Genomic DNA, 16,261 nt, shown 5'->3' on the forward strand with positions numbered 1-16,261 from the left:
TGGCCCTTCTCACCTCCGGCTGAGCTGAGGCAGACCAGGAGCAGGTCCTCAGCTGACCCCAGCTTGTCGGCCACAGCAGCAATGACTTCCCGCACGGAGGCTGCCACTGGCACCCGAATGGTGCTGTAGGTGTGGTCCGTGCAGTAGACTTTGGACAGGACTGGGAGAGAAAGACAGGTTAGCCAGAGGTAGGCTGAGCAGCGGTGACACTCAGGGGACAAACAATATGCCTCTGTCACCACTCTTCCTTTACTGAAGGTACCACCACTAGGGGGCGCTGAGTGGCTCAGTGAGTTAGGATGCTGTGACTGTGATTGGAAGGTCGTTGGTTCAAATCCCAGGCTCAGCTGAGTGACTTCATCACCGGTCCCCTGAGCAAGGCTCCTGGCACCGACTGACCCAGCATTCTCATAATGTACATCACTTCCGCTAAAAGCTTTCGCTAAATGAATAAAATATATTTTTCATGTCTACACAAAGAGTCTACCTACATTGAATGGTATCCTTGGTGTAATTGCATCTTTACTCTAATGATTTGCACGTTTGTAAGCATTTATCAGAAACGTTACTGGGTTGTGTTCTCGGAAAGGGTCGGGGGTGACCATTGACAGCGTTCTGCACATTCATTTTACAGAGAGCTGATAGCAGCCGCGCCGTCCAGCAACAATTAAAAATGAGGTCAGCGCGTGTCAGTGCGTCCCTGTCACATACTTTCATCAGTGCTCCTGATTGGCTGTCGCTTCTGGAGCCGCTCATCGCCCATGCTGAACTGACGCAGCAGAACTTTGTGCTGAAAGAGAGTGGGTTGGGGATCAGCAATATATAGGCGGGGAGGAAGGGGGGCATTGTGCCCTCTGTGACCCCTTGTTACTGTTAACAACTAGTGACGGCTTTGCCGTCTGCGTCACGCGACGAGCCATTTCATCAAAACAAATTCAGCATAACAAGAGGAAGAATGATGATCAGTGACTTACCTTTTTTTGAGAAGATTTTGCATCATCCAAACTGAAGATGACACCCAAAATGGAAAACGAAAATAGGAGGTTACACAGTAACTGTTCGGAACGTCTGCAAAGCAGCACCTGATCTGCGGTTATTATGATATATTTCTATTAATATTTACATGTTTTAGTTTCAGTTTAAATTTTTGTAATTTTATTTCTAGGAATAGACTGAACGTTGTTGAGCTATTTTATAAGTCTGGTCATTAGAAAAAAATCCTACATGAATACACAGCGCACATTATGCACTAATATCCTCAAAATGGGCAAAACATGATCCAGTTATCATTAATGGTAAAGGTAGACAAATCGTTACTTTAGCTAAATGGTATTTACAACTAGCAATTGATGTTTGCTTTTAGTTTATTTCAGTTAGTTTTGGAAGCAACTTTTATAGGTTTTGTTTAATTGTAGTTTTTCCATTTTATTTTCATATCTTGTTCTATTAGTTAACAAAAATGTTTTCTTATAGTTTCAGATTTTGCTAATTATAACCTGACCCCGATCTCTGGATTTCACCATAATGACCTGATCAGCCCAACTCCAACCCTAAACCATTACGCTCTACACCTACTTCAGTTTCACCACCTTCTCCAAATCAGCGAGCTCCTCCTTCAGCGCGGGGAAGACCCTGGAGTCGTCAGCCACTGTCACGCGCAACTCCTGAAATAAGCGACATGCCATCTGTCGCTAGGCCTGCCAAGCCTCCCCCCCCCCCACCCCAGTAGCGACCCCAGTAGGATAGTGGGACCCATACCAACCTCCAGGAATGCCAGCGAGGCCTCCTCTTCCTGGAGATGGTCCCCGTACAGCGAGGCCCAGTGCAGCACCAGGCGTACCACCCGCCGCTTGTTACCCAGGGCATAGTTCTGCTTCTCCTGCTCAGAACCCTGGGATACCTGGGCGTGGTAGGTGCTGGGCCATTAAGGAAGCCAAAGGAGCAGACACACGGCAAACCCTGACTCCCCTGCGATCCAGACTAGACTTGACCGAAATGCTGTGACTCCAGGAGAAATCATGACACTGGAATGTTAGAAGAATCACTCTACCAAAGGAACTCTGGTCAGTGGACGATTTAGCTGAACGGATGCAGAAAAGAAGATGTTTGGAAAGGCAGCTGGGGTGGGGAACTGGGAGCAGAGGGTGCAGGGTGACAAGTCAAAAGTAAAGAGTGAGGCGAAGGAAGAAGAAAGAAGGGAGGGAGGGTGAGGGAGCCCAAAGGATATTGTGCCATTAGCATCGGGCAGAGCTGGCTGTTGGGGATGAAGACACAGTGCATGAGCACAAAGTCGTCCAGGACTGGGTCTGCAGGAACAAAGCAGGACTGTTAGCTCTGTGCTAGGTCAGGACCTTTAGCTCTGTGCTAAGTCAGGACCATTAACTGTGTGCTAGGTCACGAGCTTAGCTCTATCCTAGGTCTGGATGGTTAACTTTGTGCGAGGTCAGGACCGTTAGCTCTGTGCTAGGTCAGGACCCTTAGCTCTATGCTAAGTCAGGGCCGTTATCTCTGTCCAAGGTCAGGATCGTTAGCTCTGTCCAAGGTCAGGACCGTTAGCTCTGTGCTAGTTCAGGACCGTTAGCTCTGTGCTAGTTCAGGACCGTTAGCTCTGTGCTATGTCAGGACCGTTAGCTCTGTGCTAGTTCAGGACCGTTAGCTCTGTGCTAGTTCAGGACCGTTAGCTCTGTGCTATGTCAGGTCTGTTAGCTCTGTGATCGGTCTGGCAGCCCAGGTGGCTGGGGCCTGAAAGGGTTCACCACAACATGCAGGAGAACCTGTGGCTAAGGGCACTGTGAGCCCCAGCAGGACTGGTTGTAAGGTGAAAGAAAGAGGGGTGTAGTGGAGACAGGGGCACGCGTCTTAGCATGCTAATGCTGCTAATCGTCCTATGGCAGCCAGACATTGGCCTTCAAAGAGCTATAGGTGTGCAGGGACATACAGGTAAGGGCAGCCAGGTGACAAATCAGACACATCAAGGACAAGAATGACATTCAACAGAATTCTTAAATAGTCACCAAATGATGTTTTCATAGTACGGTGAACTCCATGAGAGAGTGATACAATCGAGGTCAGCACCTGGGTCAGTGATGCTTGAGTCCAGCCTCACGGTCTCCAAGACATGCTCCAGGATCTTCTCTGGTGTACCAGACATCACAGTGTATCTGGAAAAGGATCAGTGGACTTCCATCACCATTTACACAGCTTATCTGCGATTCATCCGCTATTCATCTGCCCTGCTGTCAACTCCTTGGCCTCCTCTCTTTTATTTATGGGAAACTATTCAATTCTTTTTTTCACCCATTTTGTTAAAGAGCCACTATTACAGATGGAACTTGGGGCAGGAGATTTCTCAAAGGAGAGTGTTACTCTAGGGTGTTTGTGATGGACAGTAACTGGGGGACTCTAAGACCATGAGGCAGTGGTAGACTGAGGGACCTTGGCTTAGGTGCTGGTGGCTGAGGTACAGGACACATATGGCTTTACTGCTGACGCTCACATCACTTTTCTCTCAAACCCAACCTGCTCTTTGCAGCAGTAGGCAGAAGAAGCCAGAAGAAGTGACCTTCAAAACTCTGGTAGGAGTGGAAATTAATGCCACACATGTGATGTCATAGACAGGGGACATATCGACTGCCATCCAACACATGGAAATTATGACAGGGATTTATGGCAGTGTTCACACTCAGGCGACAGATACTTGTTAAGTGTCAAAAGAAATACATACATAACTGTCACACTAAAGTGTGACAGTAACAGTCACCCTGTAAGCGTGGAGGCTCAGGGCAGAGAAGACAATGGCATTTTCATGCCAGCTGTATCGCAGCAACAGCGGCAGCTGAGTGAGCAGAGCAGAATAGACTCCCCAGTTCTCCCAGGTGCTAATGCTCATTCTCATCACAGAGTCCACTGTCAATTCCTTCCTCAGTGAGGCTGTATGCAAATCAAGGCCCTAATACTCCCATAAACCCTTGCAGTGTCTCAGGATTTGTTAGGAGGACAGTTTTGAAAAGCCTGTTATAGCACCATGCCATGACAGCGGTAAATGAGAACTCAACTACAGGGGACAGTACTTGTAGTGTGAGGCCTGGGTGACTGAGGGACAGTACTTGTAGTGTGAGGGCTGTGTGACTGAGGGACAGTACTTATAGTGTGAGGGCTGTGCAACTGAGGGACAGTACTTGTAGTGGGAGGGCTGGGTGACTGAGGGACAGTACTTGTAGTGAGAGGGCTGGGTGAGTGAGGGACAGTACTTGTAGTGTGAGGGCTGTGTGACTGGGGGACAGTACTTATAGTGTGAGGGCTGTGCAACTGAGGGACAGTACTTGTAGTGGGAGGGCTGGGTGACTGAGGGACAGTACTTGTAGTGTGAGATCTGGGTGACTGAGGGACAGTACTTGTAATGTGAGGGCCGGATGATTGAGGGACAGTACTTATAGTGTGAGGGCTGTGCAACTGAGGGACAGTACTTGCAGTGTAAGGGCCATGTGACTGAGGGACTGTACTTGTAGTGGGAGGGCTGGGTGACTGAGAGACAGTACTTGTAGTGGGAGGGCTGGGTGACTGAGGGACAGTACTTGTAGTGTAAGGGCCATGTGACTGAGGGACAGTACTTGTAGTGAGAGGGCTGTGTGACTGAGGGACAGTACTTGTAGTGGGAGGGCCGGGTGACTGAAGGACAGTACTTGTAGTGGGAGGGCTGTGTGACTGAGGGACAGTACTTGTAGTGGGAGGGCCGGGTGACTGAGGGACAGTACTTGTAGTGGGAGGGCTGGGTGACTGAGGGACAGTACTTGTAGTGTAAGGGCCATGTGACTGAGGGACAGTACTTGTAGTGAGAGGGCTGGGTGACTGAGGGACAGTACTTGTAGTGTAAGGGTCATGTGACTGAGGGACAGTACTTGTAGTGAGAGGGCTGGGTGACTGAGGGACAGTACTTGTAGTGGGAGGGCCATGTGACTGAGGGACAGTACTTGTAGTGGGAGGGCCATGTGACTGAGGGACAGTACTTGTAGTGGGAGGGCCATGTGACTGAGGGACAGTACTTGTAGTGGGAGGGCCATGTGACTGAGGGACAGTACTTGTAGTGGGAGGGCCATGTGACTGAGGGACAGTACTTGTAGTGGGAGGGCCATGTGACTGAGGGACAGTACTTGTAGTGTAAGGGCCATGTGACTGAGGGACAGTACTTGTAGTGGGAGGGCCATGTGACTGAGGGACAGTACTTGTAGTGGGAGGGCTGGGTGACTGAGGGACAGTACTTGTAGTGTAAGGGCCATGTGACTGAGGGACAGTACTTGTAGTGGGAGGGCCATGTGACTGAGGGACAGTACTTGTAGTGGGAGGGCGTGCCTCCAAGGTTGGAAGTACGACTGCTGCTGGGGCTCTTCTCCAGAACCAGCACGTCTTGATGGTGCTCTTTCAGACGCACAGTGTTGGCTTCCACATCCTGTCAAGCCCAGAACATCCCACAGTGAGTCTCACAAGAGGGGAATAAGTTAAGGCCAAAATGTGCTGTGTTTAAAATGCATTATAATCATACAAAAAATCTGATGAAATTTACATGCTAATGCTTCGTTTTCATCCAAAATGCATTCAAATATTTATTTGAGGGCATTCCCTGGGACCAGTTTATCTACTATTTTCTTTTTTGTGTAATGTTGGTAATTCACCACAAGATCACAGCACACATGTAATACTGCTTTTAAACCAGTAGAGGGAGACTAACACCATTAAAATACAAAACGTGTTCCACAGTGGAATTCTTCAAAAGACATGGACAGGTAAACCCCCATTCCAGCTCTTTTACTACAGTTATTACTGATATTGATTTGAACTAATATGGAGGGCTATCTGAGGCCCAGGGCACCAGGGGGAGGTCTGACTGACCCTCAGGATGCGGTTGAAGTCTTCCTTGTCCACCCGCAGGAAGTGACAGTTGTCCTCCCGCAGGACGATGGAGGCAGCCCGTGGGGCATCGTTGACTAGTGCTAGCTTGCCAAAATCATCACCCTCGTGAAGAGTGCATACAACACCCTGAGGAAGACATGGAGGGGAGCAGTGCTTATGGTCACAAACTGCTCAGTGACAGCCCCCCCCCCCACCCCCCAATCAGACACGAGGCAGCGGCACCTTGCCGTAGATGACGACATTTACAGAGCCCTTTAAGATGATGTACCATGAGGTCCCTTCTTCTCCTTGATTGAACACTGCAAGCAAAAAAGGTTCAACTTTAACATCCCACACCATTCACAAAATGCAGAAATTCTGCAGTTTACAGCAGGGGACATTTTCCAGATACACTAATCAGCCCTGGGGTCATTTTCCAGGTACAATACTCAGCCCTGGGGTCATTTTCCAGGTACAATACTCAGCCCTGGGGTCATTTTCCAGGTACAATACTCAGCCCTGGGGTCATGTTCCAGGTACAATACTCAGCCCTGGGGTCATGTTCCAGGTACAATACTCAGCCCTGGGGTCATGTTTCAGGTACAATACTCTGCCCTGGGGTCATTTTCCAGGTACACCACTTAGCTCCATGGCTCCCACACCTCCAGTTGTTCTATCCCACCACCACACAATCAGTTTAAAATAATTATCAGGTCTATAATTACTTATACTGGAGTAAAATATAATATATTTTAATATAATATATATATTTCAATGTCATTCAACACCAAGGGTGGAGTGGTGCCTCTGAGGTTAGGGATCTATGTCAGCAATCGGAAGGTTGCTGGTTCAAATCCTTTGAATGCCAGGAGTGACCTTGCTCAATTGAGCCCTTAAGCAAATCCCTTAACTTGCAATTTATCTCTCCTGTGTGTGACGCTGATCTATACCCAGGCCTGTAAGAAGGTCCCCCAACTTACAGGGAAATCTGGAGGTTGGTGGCTGGAGTGCCAATCCTGCCACCAACCTCCAAAAAACTCACACTGGTCCATTTGCACTAGTGTGGTGCTGAGGTATCACCCACCGCACGGCTGCACTCAGGTTCTCATCCCTGAGGTGGTTCGTTGTTTTTTTTTGCCCAGTAACCAAGGAGCCCATTTGTGGGCATGAAGGAAGAAGCGGATTTCACTCACGCACTGTCCCCGCCTTGGCATGTGACTCAAAGATGAGCAGGCCTGCCAGCTCCCTCTTCACCTGCGGGGGAAGCACTGGCGGATGAGGAGTGCCGGTCACATGAGGGCATCTCTGAAGCACTGAGCGTGGCGGAATACTCACTGACCGTGGTGGAGAGGTGAGACAAAGCTTTAATGTGGAGCAGCTCTTCATAGACGATTTCCAGGTCATCCGCTGTCCTCTGGCCCGGCCTGCAGAGAAAGCAGAGTGTGATTTAAGGCAGGTGACCAGAGACAAGTTATGATTGGTCCACTTGGCCAAAGAGGAGACAGTTTATGTCATTATGAGCTGACAGGCCAAGAAGTCTCTCGATCCCCCCCCCCCCCCACCACCAACGTCAGATGTGACTCATCACAGCTGATTGCTAAGACTCAGTCAATGGGACCAATTATGTGAAGAACAGATTCCTCAGAACATTCCGGAAGGACCAAAAATAAATGCTCAATTTACATTTCTATCTTGCACTATATCTGAAAACTTTTGACGGAAGGTGAAGACCTTCTGAGAATACTGCCTGGCAAAGCGTCAGCTCTGTGCTGGAGAGCATCCCTTTGGGAAGGGTGGTGGTCGGTAGCCGGAAACTCCGGCATCCTGTTCACGGTGGGGGGGGGGGAGGTTGGGGCGTCTCCGGCCCACACTCACAGCTTCCTCAGGATCATGCGCATGTGGGCGTCTGGCCCAATCTGGGACAGCAGGAGCAGCATGTCCTGCAGCTCCTCCTCGCTCTCCTTCTTCTCCTCCTCGCTGGGCGGGGGCACGTCTTCCTGCTCGTCGTCGAGGAAACGGTAAAAGAGGTACTTGTCCTGGAAGTGGAGCTCCTGGTCCACTGGAGCCCAGAAACACGAGACACACCAGAGGGCTTTCAGGTCAGACGGACTGGCAGCGGCCGCACCACGGCATCCCGCAAGGCCTCCATAAAACAGCACTTTTGGCTTGTTAAATACAGCCCATTGAAACCTGCTGATATCAGCTTGGCTATTTTTAGACCCATTTAATCCAAGACTTTGCTCATGAAACTCTATTCTTTTGCCTATAAATAAGCTTGGACCCTTAAAGCTATAGCAGAGCACTGGATTATTATCACTGCATACAGACACAATCTAAAACTTTTAGGAGCCCTTTCAATGTTCTTACGGTGATCAGACATGCATGTCGTCGTTGCTAGATGAAAATCACACATCTCTAAAAATCCATAATTTCAGGAGCGTGAAAAAAAATGCATTTTCTCAGAAATTTCTTTAGAAATTAAACCTAAAACAACAAAAAGACACCCTTACCACCTAGAAACCTGGCTTTGCACAGGCACTAGTGAAGGGTTTAATGTTCTATATGGACTTACCTGGATATTTGGTAGAGAGCCATATATCAGTGTCAACAAGATACAAACTAATCTCACTTTATATTTACAATTAACAATGATATTAGTCTGATAGCTACTGTATAGTGGGGGATACAAGTACTGAACGTGTCAACATTTTTTTCACATCATCATCCTGTTGGAAGGGCAGCCCACATCATCATCCTACTGGAAGGGCTGTCCACATCATCATCCTACTGGAAGGGCCGCCCACATCATCATCCTATTGGAAGGGCCGCCCACATCATCATCCTATTGGAAGGGCCGCCCACATCATCATCCTATTGGAAGGGCCGCCCACATCATCATCCTATTGGAAGGGCTGTCCACATCATCAACCCGGGGGAAGGGCCGCCCACATCATCATCCTGCTGGAAGGGCCGCCCACATTATCATCCTGGTGGGAGGGCCACCCACATCATCATCTCGCTGGGAGGGCCGCCCACATCATCATCCCGCTGGGAGGGCCGCCCACATCATCATCCCGCTGGGAGGGCCGCCCACATCATCATCCCGCTGGGAGGGCCGCCCACATCATCATCCTATTGGAAGGGCTGTCCACATCATCATCCCGGGGGAAGGGCCGCCCACATCATCATCCTGCTGGAAGGGCCGCCCACATTATCATCCTGGTGGGAGGGCCACCCACATCATCATCTCGCTGGGAGGGCCGCCCACATCATCATCCCGCTGGGAGGGCCGCCCACATCATCATCCCGCTGGGAGGGCCGCCCACATCATCATCCCGCTGGGAGGGCCGCCCACATCATCATCCCGCTGGGAGGGCCGCCCACATCATCATCTCGCTGGGAGGGCCGCCCACATCATCATCCCGCTGGGAGGGCCGCCCACATCATCATCCCGCTGGGAGGGCCGCCCACATCATCATCCTATTGGAAGGGCCGCCCACATCATCATCCTATTGGAAGGGCCGTCCACATCATCATCCCGGGGGAAGGGCCGCCCACATCATCATCCCGCTGGGAGGGCCGCCCACATCATCATCCCGCTGAGAGGGCCGCCCACATCATCATCCCGGTGGGAGGGCCGCCCACATCATCATCCCGCTGGGAGGGCCGCCCACATCATCATCCCGCTGAGAGGGCCGCCCACATCATCATCCCGGTGGGAGGGCCGCCCACATCATCATCCCGGTGGGAGGGCCGCCCACATCATCATCCCGCTGGAAGGGCCGCCCACATCATCATCCCGCTGGGAGGGCCGCCCACATCATCATCCCGCTGGGAGGGCCGCCCACATCATCATCCCGCTGGGAGGGCCGCCCACATCATCATCCCGCTGGGAGGGCCGCCCACATCATCATCCTATTGGAAGGGCCGCCCACATCATCATCCTATTGGAAGGGCCGTCCACATCATCATCCCGGGGGAAGGGCCGCCCACATCATCATCCCGCTGGGAGGGCCGCCCACATCATCATCCCGCTGGGAGGGCCGCCCACATCATCATCCCGCTGGGAGGGCCGCCCACATCATCATCCCGCTGAGAGGGCCGCCCACATCATCATCCCGCTGGGAGGGCCGCCCACATCATCATCCCGGTGGGAGGGCCGCCCACATCATCATCCTCCTGGAAGGGCCGCCCACATCATCATCCCGCTGGAAGGGCCGCCCACATCATCATCCCGCTGGAAGGGTCGCCCACATCATCATCCCGCTGGAAGGGCCGCCCACATCATCATCCCGCTGGAAGGGTCGCCCACATCATCATCCCGCTGGAAGGGCCGCCCACATCATCATCCCGCTGGGAGGGCCGCCCACATCATCATCCCGCTGGAAGGGCCGCCCACATCATCATCCCGCTGGGAGGGCCGCCCACATCATCATCCCGCTGGAAGGGCCGCCCACATCATCATCCCGCTGGGAGGGCCGCCCACATCATCATCCCGCTGGAAGGGCCGCCCACATCATCATCCCGCTGGGAGGGCCGCCCACATCATCATCCCGCTGGAAGGGCCGCCCACATCATCATCCCGCTGGAAGGGCCGCCCACATCATCATCCCGCTGGGAGGGCCGCCCACATCATCATCCCGCTGGAAGGGCCGCCCACATCATCATCCCGCTGGAAGGGTCGCCCACATCATCATCCTGCTGGAAGGGCCGCCCACATCATCATCCTGCTGGAAGGGCCGCCCACATCATCATCCTGCTGGAAGGGCCGCCCACATCATCATCCTGCTGGAAGGGCCGCCCACATCATCATCCCGGTGGATGGCAGCAGATTCATTAAGAATCTCTCGGGACACGACCCCATTCATCGCTCCTTCACTTATATAAACTCTGCCGCCAGTACCATGAGATGCAAACCAGTCCCACTCCATGATGCTTCCACCCCCAAATGTCACTGCCGGTACAGTGTTTTTCAGGTGATGTGCAGTGACATTTTCCCTCCGAACATGTGTAGTATGGCAGCCAAAAAGTTACATTTTGGTCTCATCTCACCAGACTACATTTCTCCAGCATTTCATAGGCTTGTCCAAATGATGTATAGCCAACTTTAAATGAGCTTCAACAAAGCCTCCTCAGTGATGGAGTCCTGTGGGCAGGGCGTGTACAGAGGCCATGCCGGTGGATTGCATTCTCTATCCGTTTCTCTGCTTCTAAGTCTTTCTGGAGCTCTTTTCAGAGTGGTCCTTGGCTCTTGGGCTGATCTTCTGACCTATCCTTCTGACTCCCAGGTCAGAAATCTTGGCGAGGAGCTCCTATGCATGGCCGGTTGATGGTGGATTGATGTTCCCACCACTTGCGGATGATGCTCCCAATGGTGTTTACTGGAACATTCAGAAGTTTTGAAATACATCCGTAACCAGTTCCATTGATATGTTTTGCAACAATCTGGTTGGGAAGGTCTTGGAATTTGGTGATCAGTGGTCATTGTTGACACACCACAGCACACAGTGCACAACAGCGAAATGTATCCTCTGCATTTAACCCATATGTGACATTGTGACATAGCAGGGGGCAGCAAATTCAGCACCTGGGGAGCAGTGCTTGGGGGCGGTACCTTGCTCAGGGTACCTCTTGTTAGAGCTCTTTGCTTTTACCCATCATGAGATGCTTCTTGTGTGACACCTTGATAACTAAAAACCTTTTTATAGCCCATTAATAGTCTGTAGTGACCAGGCTGAGATTACTCTGCACAGATAGTTCCTCGCCTGGTTCCGTGCCTGGTTCCTTGCCTTCCCTTGGTGTACTGCTTTTTCTTAGTGTGTTCAATACATTTTTCCTGTGTCATTCCACTTTATTACACATCACTTTATATATGGACGTTTATGTTGTGAATTCTTTATAGCTGTGGATTTCCTGCGTTAATACCAATGCCTGGTGAAAATTTCACGTGAATAGCCTCGTTGGACACAACTATTAACTGAAAAAAATGCTGACACGTTCAATACTTACAGTATTTCCCCCACTGTATCTAGCTATCAACAATTAAAAAGATTAGTGTTATTAAGCAATGTACACAAATTACCATCATGAATACAAAAGTTAACTAGTACAAAAATGAATACCAGTTAAATAAATGACTTCACAATAAATCTTTTTACTGGTCGATTAGCTGTCAAACGCTATCAGTAGACAGAGGAGAATGGGTATATTCCATCAAAACTGTCAGAAAGTGGACAAACGTGGTTTTCGTCAGACAGTGATCGTATGCTGGCTCCAGGTGTGTGGTGCCCTTACCGTGGTTCAACACTCCTTCTTCAAGCACAACCTGCCACATCCCGATGGCCTGAGTGCGGGAGTGGACACAAGGGCTCTGCTGGGTCAGCCAGTCCACCATCTCGGTGCCCACACAGCACTGCCTGCATGAGACGGACACGCACACAGAGACGCTCACTGTACAGTGTCGCGATGCCAGCACCGGGGCCTGCGAATGCCTGACACTCGGACGGACGGGCAGACATGTGCTCGGCGCAGAACCTTGGACAGCGGCCACCTATATAAACCTCAGGGCCGGTGTTTGGGACGGCAGGCCGGCATACGGCACACGGACACGCTGACGTTGATGCACGGCTGGGGGCGATGCATCCGTCCAGTTGCCACTCCTCTCCTCTCCTGGCGTCTGTGCTCCCGTTAAAATAACCAGCCGCAATATTTGATGTGATCCTTCTAGACATCACTGCCTGAATCACTGGCCGTCGTCTTTGACTACTTAAAAATGAGCAACCCATTTAAATTCCTTTCACTTCTACATTTTTCTCCCTACCTTTTGCTTTCATTTAGACCAGTGAGTGCCCACAAGCCACGGGTAGCTCAAATGGAGCCAATGAGTAGTTCCAAAAACACTTTTTAGAAATCGGATCATTTATGTCCTGGGTTATTCCCTGTCTAGCTTCCAGGATTGGACCCCTCAACCCAGCAAAGGACATTCGGGTATAAAAAAAAATGATGGATGTTATTTGATTTTTGTTTTTTTTATAAATTTTGCCTAAAATAGGCAAGTAACTGTATAGTGACCATCCCACCTGACCCACTCCCATGACTGATATAATCTTGTAGCTCCCCAGATCACTTTCTTTGTAGAAGTAGCTCTCACTGTAAATAAGTCTGGACTTGCCCTGACATTTATGTCTTTCTCAGTTGGACCTGGAACAGAGTAAGAATGCTGCCTTCAATCTACCACAGTCCCAGAGTCTGCAAACTCTTCTCTGCTCCGGACTTGATGTGATTTATTATTTTGCAAACACCACCTCTTTATGGCTTACACTCTTACACCAGTAGTGTGCTTCCAGCTCGAACCCGCCACACTGGCAGAGGATGTGGATATTAGCAACGGTTTCACCAGCCGCTCGAATCAATTAAAGCATCCATCTGTGTCACAGGAATCTGGCGGCATGGAGATGGAAGAACGGGCCAAATTCCCAGCGGAACAGACAGCCACCATCGGGCAGCACATGGCCGCCCCCGCAGAGGCAGCGAGGAGGCAGCGAGGAGGCAGCAAGGAGGCAGCGGCGGGCCGCGGTGAAGTGGATCCCCGTGCCAGATGAGCACAGGAGCGCACATGGGCCCCTCACGAAGGCGTCGGAGTATAGCGACGTGAAAGTCGCGGCACAATGGGAGGACTGCAATCTGGGGAAATGCGTTAACAATCTCACTCCCTTTCTGGTCAGGGACACCCACCGTGCATGCGATAAGGTCCTGGCAGCGGAGATCATGGCTTTCCATGCCATGAAGATGGAGGTCCTCTTCTGGATGGGTCACTGCCTTACCCATGGTCCCAGTGTTGAGACCGTTAGCACCATGCTGGCTGAGACCCAAGAGTTCACAGCCATACAGCTAATGCAGAGAGTGCCGACGGACAGCTAAACCCCAGCCCTGTGTTACAGCCCGCATCGCCCCATCCAATCAGCTGGCCACAATTTACGACGGACGGCTTAAAACCACCCATACCATTTCATTTTCTTTAATTTTATTTTTGCCTTGTTTTGATCACCCTTCCTCATGCTTTCTTTTAGTTCATCAGCAGGATGTTCAGTCAGTTTCTTCTCCAGTAAACACCTCTTCAGCACCTGTGCTCAGGCTTATTACAACAGACACCCTCAACATTCAAACACAGCCACAGTTCCTCTCTCTCACATACAAAGACAAGTAAAGGTAACGCTTTACTTGAGGGGGCACAAATACTTGGTGGTAACTCAGTTACTGCTGAGGTACAAATCATGAACAAATACAGGATTCATTTATGATAAACATGAGATCAGTATTTATCTTGTGTTGTTCCTTTGTGAACTACTGAAGGAACAAACAATGTTTACAGAATTAATATAGTAAGAAATTTAGTGACTGCCTGGGATAAATGCTTCACAGTTCATTAATAATGAACAAACATAACAGATATAGTAACAAATATAGTAACTAAAAGTTGAATCATGATTTCTTAATGCTGAATTAACATGAAATCAGCATGTAACTAACACTTAGTGTATGGTTAATCAATACATAAGTAATGGCTTAATATTGCATCATTTATGCCCCCTCAAGTAAAGTGTTACCAACCCAAGATAAAGAGCAATCTGGGAAAAGTGCATCAGAAGAACCTGGCAAGGGCGTCAGAATGGGCTGTCCATGCACTCAGCCCACCTATAGGTCTTCAGGTGGTACTTCCTGTCCCGGATCATGTGTGATGCCCTGGAGAGGATGGCATGGCGAAGGACCTTGCCTGCCCTCAGGATCTTCTCAGACGGAACCTACGACGGAGGCAGGGAATGTGCAGTGAGTGACAAGCTGCAGACAAGGGCACCATGAGGCGGGAATTCCGGAAAACCGCACCTCGCACCACCTAGCACGTCGGAATACCTGGATAACGGATTTAGCGCAGGGTTTGGCTCGGCTGCCAATGAGTGGAGGCTGAAAAACAAAACAGGAGTGAAGATGAAGGACGAACAGAAATGGAAGAAGAGAACTAAATGGGCTGAGATGAAAATGAAGTGAAATGTTAAAGATAACATGAACACACACACACACACAAATCAATAAAACTTTGTATAAGTGAAAAAAACTGCATTACGTGGCTTAGCAAGACCAATGATATTTTTGCACCACAGAAACTACATTTCCTTCTTTAAAATAGAAAGAAACTTCTTCAGTTTAGTTAATAAATCATCCTCAACCATTTTTTTTCTGCTTGGCAGGTTAAAATTACTAGTATCATGAAGACTGCTTCTATCTCTGTGAACGACTGGATGAAGTACACTAGTAATCAATCCAGTACTGGGATGTTTAAAATAGAGAACTAAATAAGTAGAATGTTTAATGCCACTTTGAGGCCAGCGGGGGGGGGGGGGTTGTCCCACACCCATAACGGAATAGAGTAGTGATCTCCGAGATGTCAGGATATGACTGATATATAAACACACGTGGAGAGAGGCTTTCCTTCCTTCCTTGTGTTTTTTTCCAGGATGTGACATGTCTGGCGTGCTGCCCACGCGCCCCCTCCTGTCAACAGAGCTCTGTTCTGCACTTGGCTGTTAAACATGCGCCGCTATTGTTCGCTGTTGACGGGGAACGCCGATCGGCCCAGGCGACTGAAGGCGCCACACCAACATCCTCTTGTTTTGCCGCCACGTTCACAAATACACCTTCACATCTGCCTCGGTCGTCAAGGAAACAGCCCCAGTGCTGCCCAACAGCCCCTGGGAATGAAAGTGCACCTGGGTTTGGGGTTTCCAGGGTAACATGATAGCAAAATGGACATGCTAATCCCTGGGGCATGGTGATGGACATCCGGGAGCCTCTACGGGCTTGAACCTGGGGGCCTGAGGGGGGGGCCGCGCCCCTCCCGCATCATCGCGGCCACCGCCGCCAGCGGCTGACCCGCTTCCCAGCAGCTGCCGTTTTGCATGACAAACAAGGCAGCGCCGTGGAAAGGATGCGCTTTCATGCACCGTGGTACCGTGTCACGCCGGCCGTGAGCATCTGCAAAGTGAAGCGATTGGCGGCGGGCAGCAGGGGAGGGGCTCACGGCCAAACTGCATGAACGAAGCACCATCTGGCCCCATGACCAGCCTTTCGCGCATCTTGGACCCTGCGCTGCTTTTTGGAAAACTTGATATCTGGCACTTTGGCACTGGAAGGACTGACAGCTGACCAGATCGATCGCGCGTAGGTTACAAAAACAAGAGAGGCAACAGGAGCAAAATGTCTTCCAAAATTTGCCAATTGAATTTCCTCTCTGCTTGAGAAACACCTGACAGTATCCTAGCTGACAAAAAGTTAAAGAAAATACCTGCTGCTTTACTGATCAAGCGTGAGGTTGGATGTT

General features: G+C 50.3%; 1 protein-coding gene across 2 annotated transcripts in view; it reads right to left on the reverse strand.

Moving 5' to 3' along the window:
- The window catches only part of rapgef4a (Rap guanine nucleotide exchange factor 4a), a 45,718-nt gene that overhangs the window by 6,677 nt on the left and 22,780 nt on the right, over positions 1–16,261 (reverse strand). The window contains exons 7-22 of one of the 2 annotated variants that reach the window (XM_072700798.1): positions 14,797–14,847; positions 14,581–14,687; positions 12,181–12,302; positions 7,762–7,945; positions 7,226–7,310; positions 7,080–7,140; positions 6,130–6,206; positions 5,887–6,033; positions 5,331–5,446; positions 3,076–3,161; positions 2,228–2,306; positions 1,763–1,913; positions 1,576–1,664; positions 975–1,005; positions 712–790; positions 14–160 (exon numbers count right to left, since the gene is read on the reverse strand). In XM_072700798.1, the coding sequence (XP_072556899.1) occupies positions 14–160; positions 712–790; positions 975–1,005; positions 1,576–1,664; positions 1,763–1,913; positions 2,228–2,306; positions 3,076–3,161; positions 5,331–5,446; positions 5,887–6,033; positions 6,130–6,206; positions 7,080–7,140; positions 7,226–7,310; positions 7,762–7,945; positions 12,181–12,302; positions 14,581–14,687; positions 14,797–14,847 (1,612 nt within the window). The remainder of the gene's footprint in view (positions 1–13; positions 161–711; positions 791–974; positions 1,006–1,575; positions 1,665–1,762; positions 1,914–2,227; positions 2,307–3,075; positions 3,162–5,330; positions 5,447–5,886; positions 6,034–6,129; positions 6,207–7,079; positions 7,141–7,225; positions 7,311–7,761; positions 7,946–12,180; positions 12,303–14,580; positions 14,688–14,796; positions 14,848–16,261) is intronic. The other variant, XM_072700799.1, reaches the window with a different exon arrangement.

Source organism: Paramormyrops kingsleyae, chromosome 16 (assembly GCF_048594095.1).
Source record: "Paramormyrops kingsleyae isolate MSU_618 chromosome 16, PKINGS_0.4, whole genome shotgun sequence".
Lineage (NCBI taxonomy): Eukaryota > Metazoa > Chordata > Actinopteri > Osteoglossiformes > Mormyridae > Paramormyrops > Paramormyrops kingsleyae.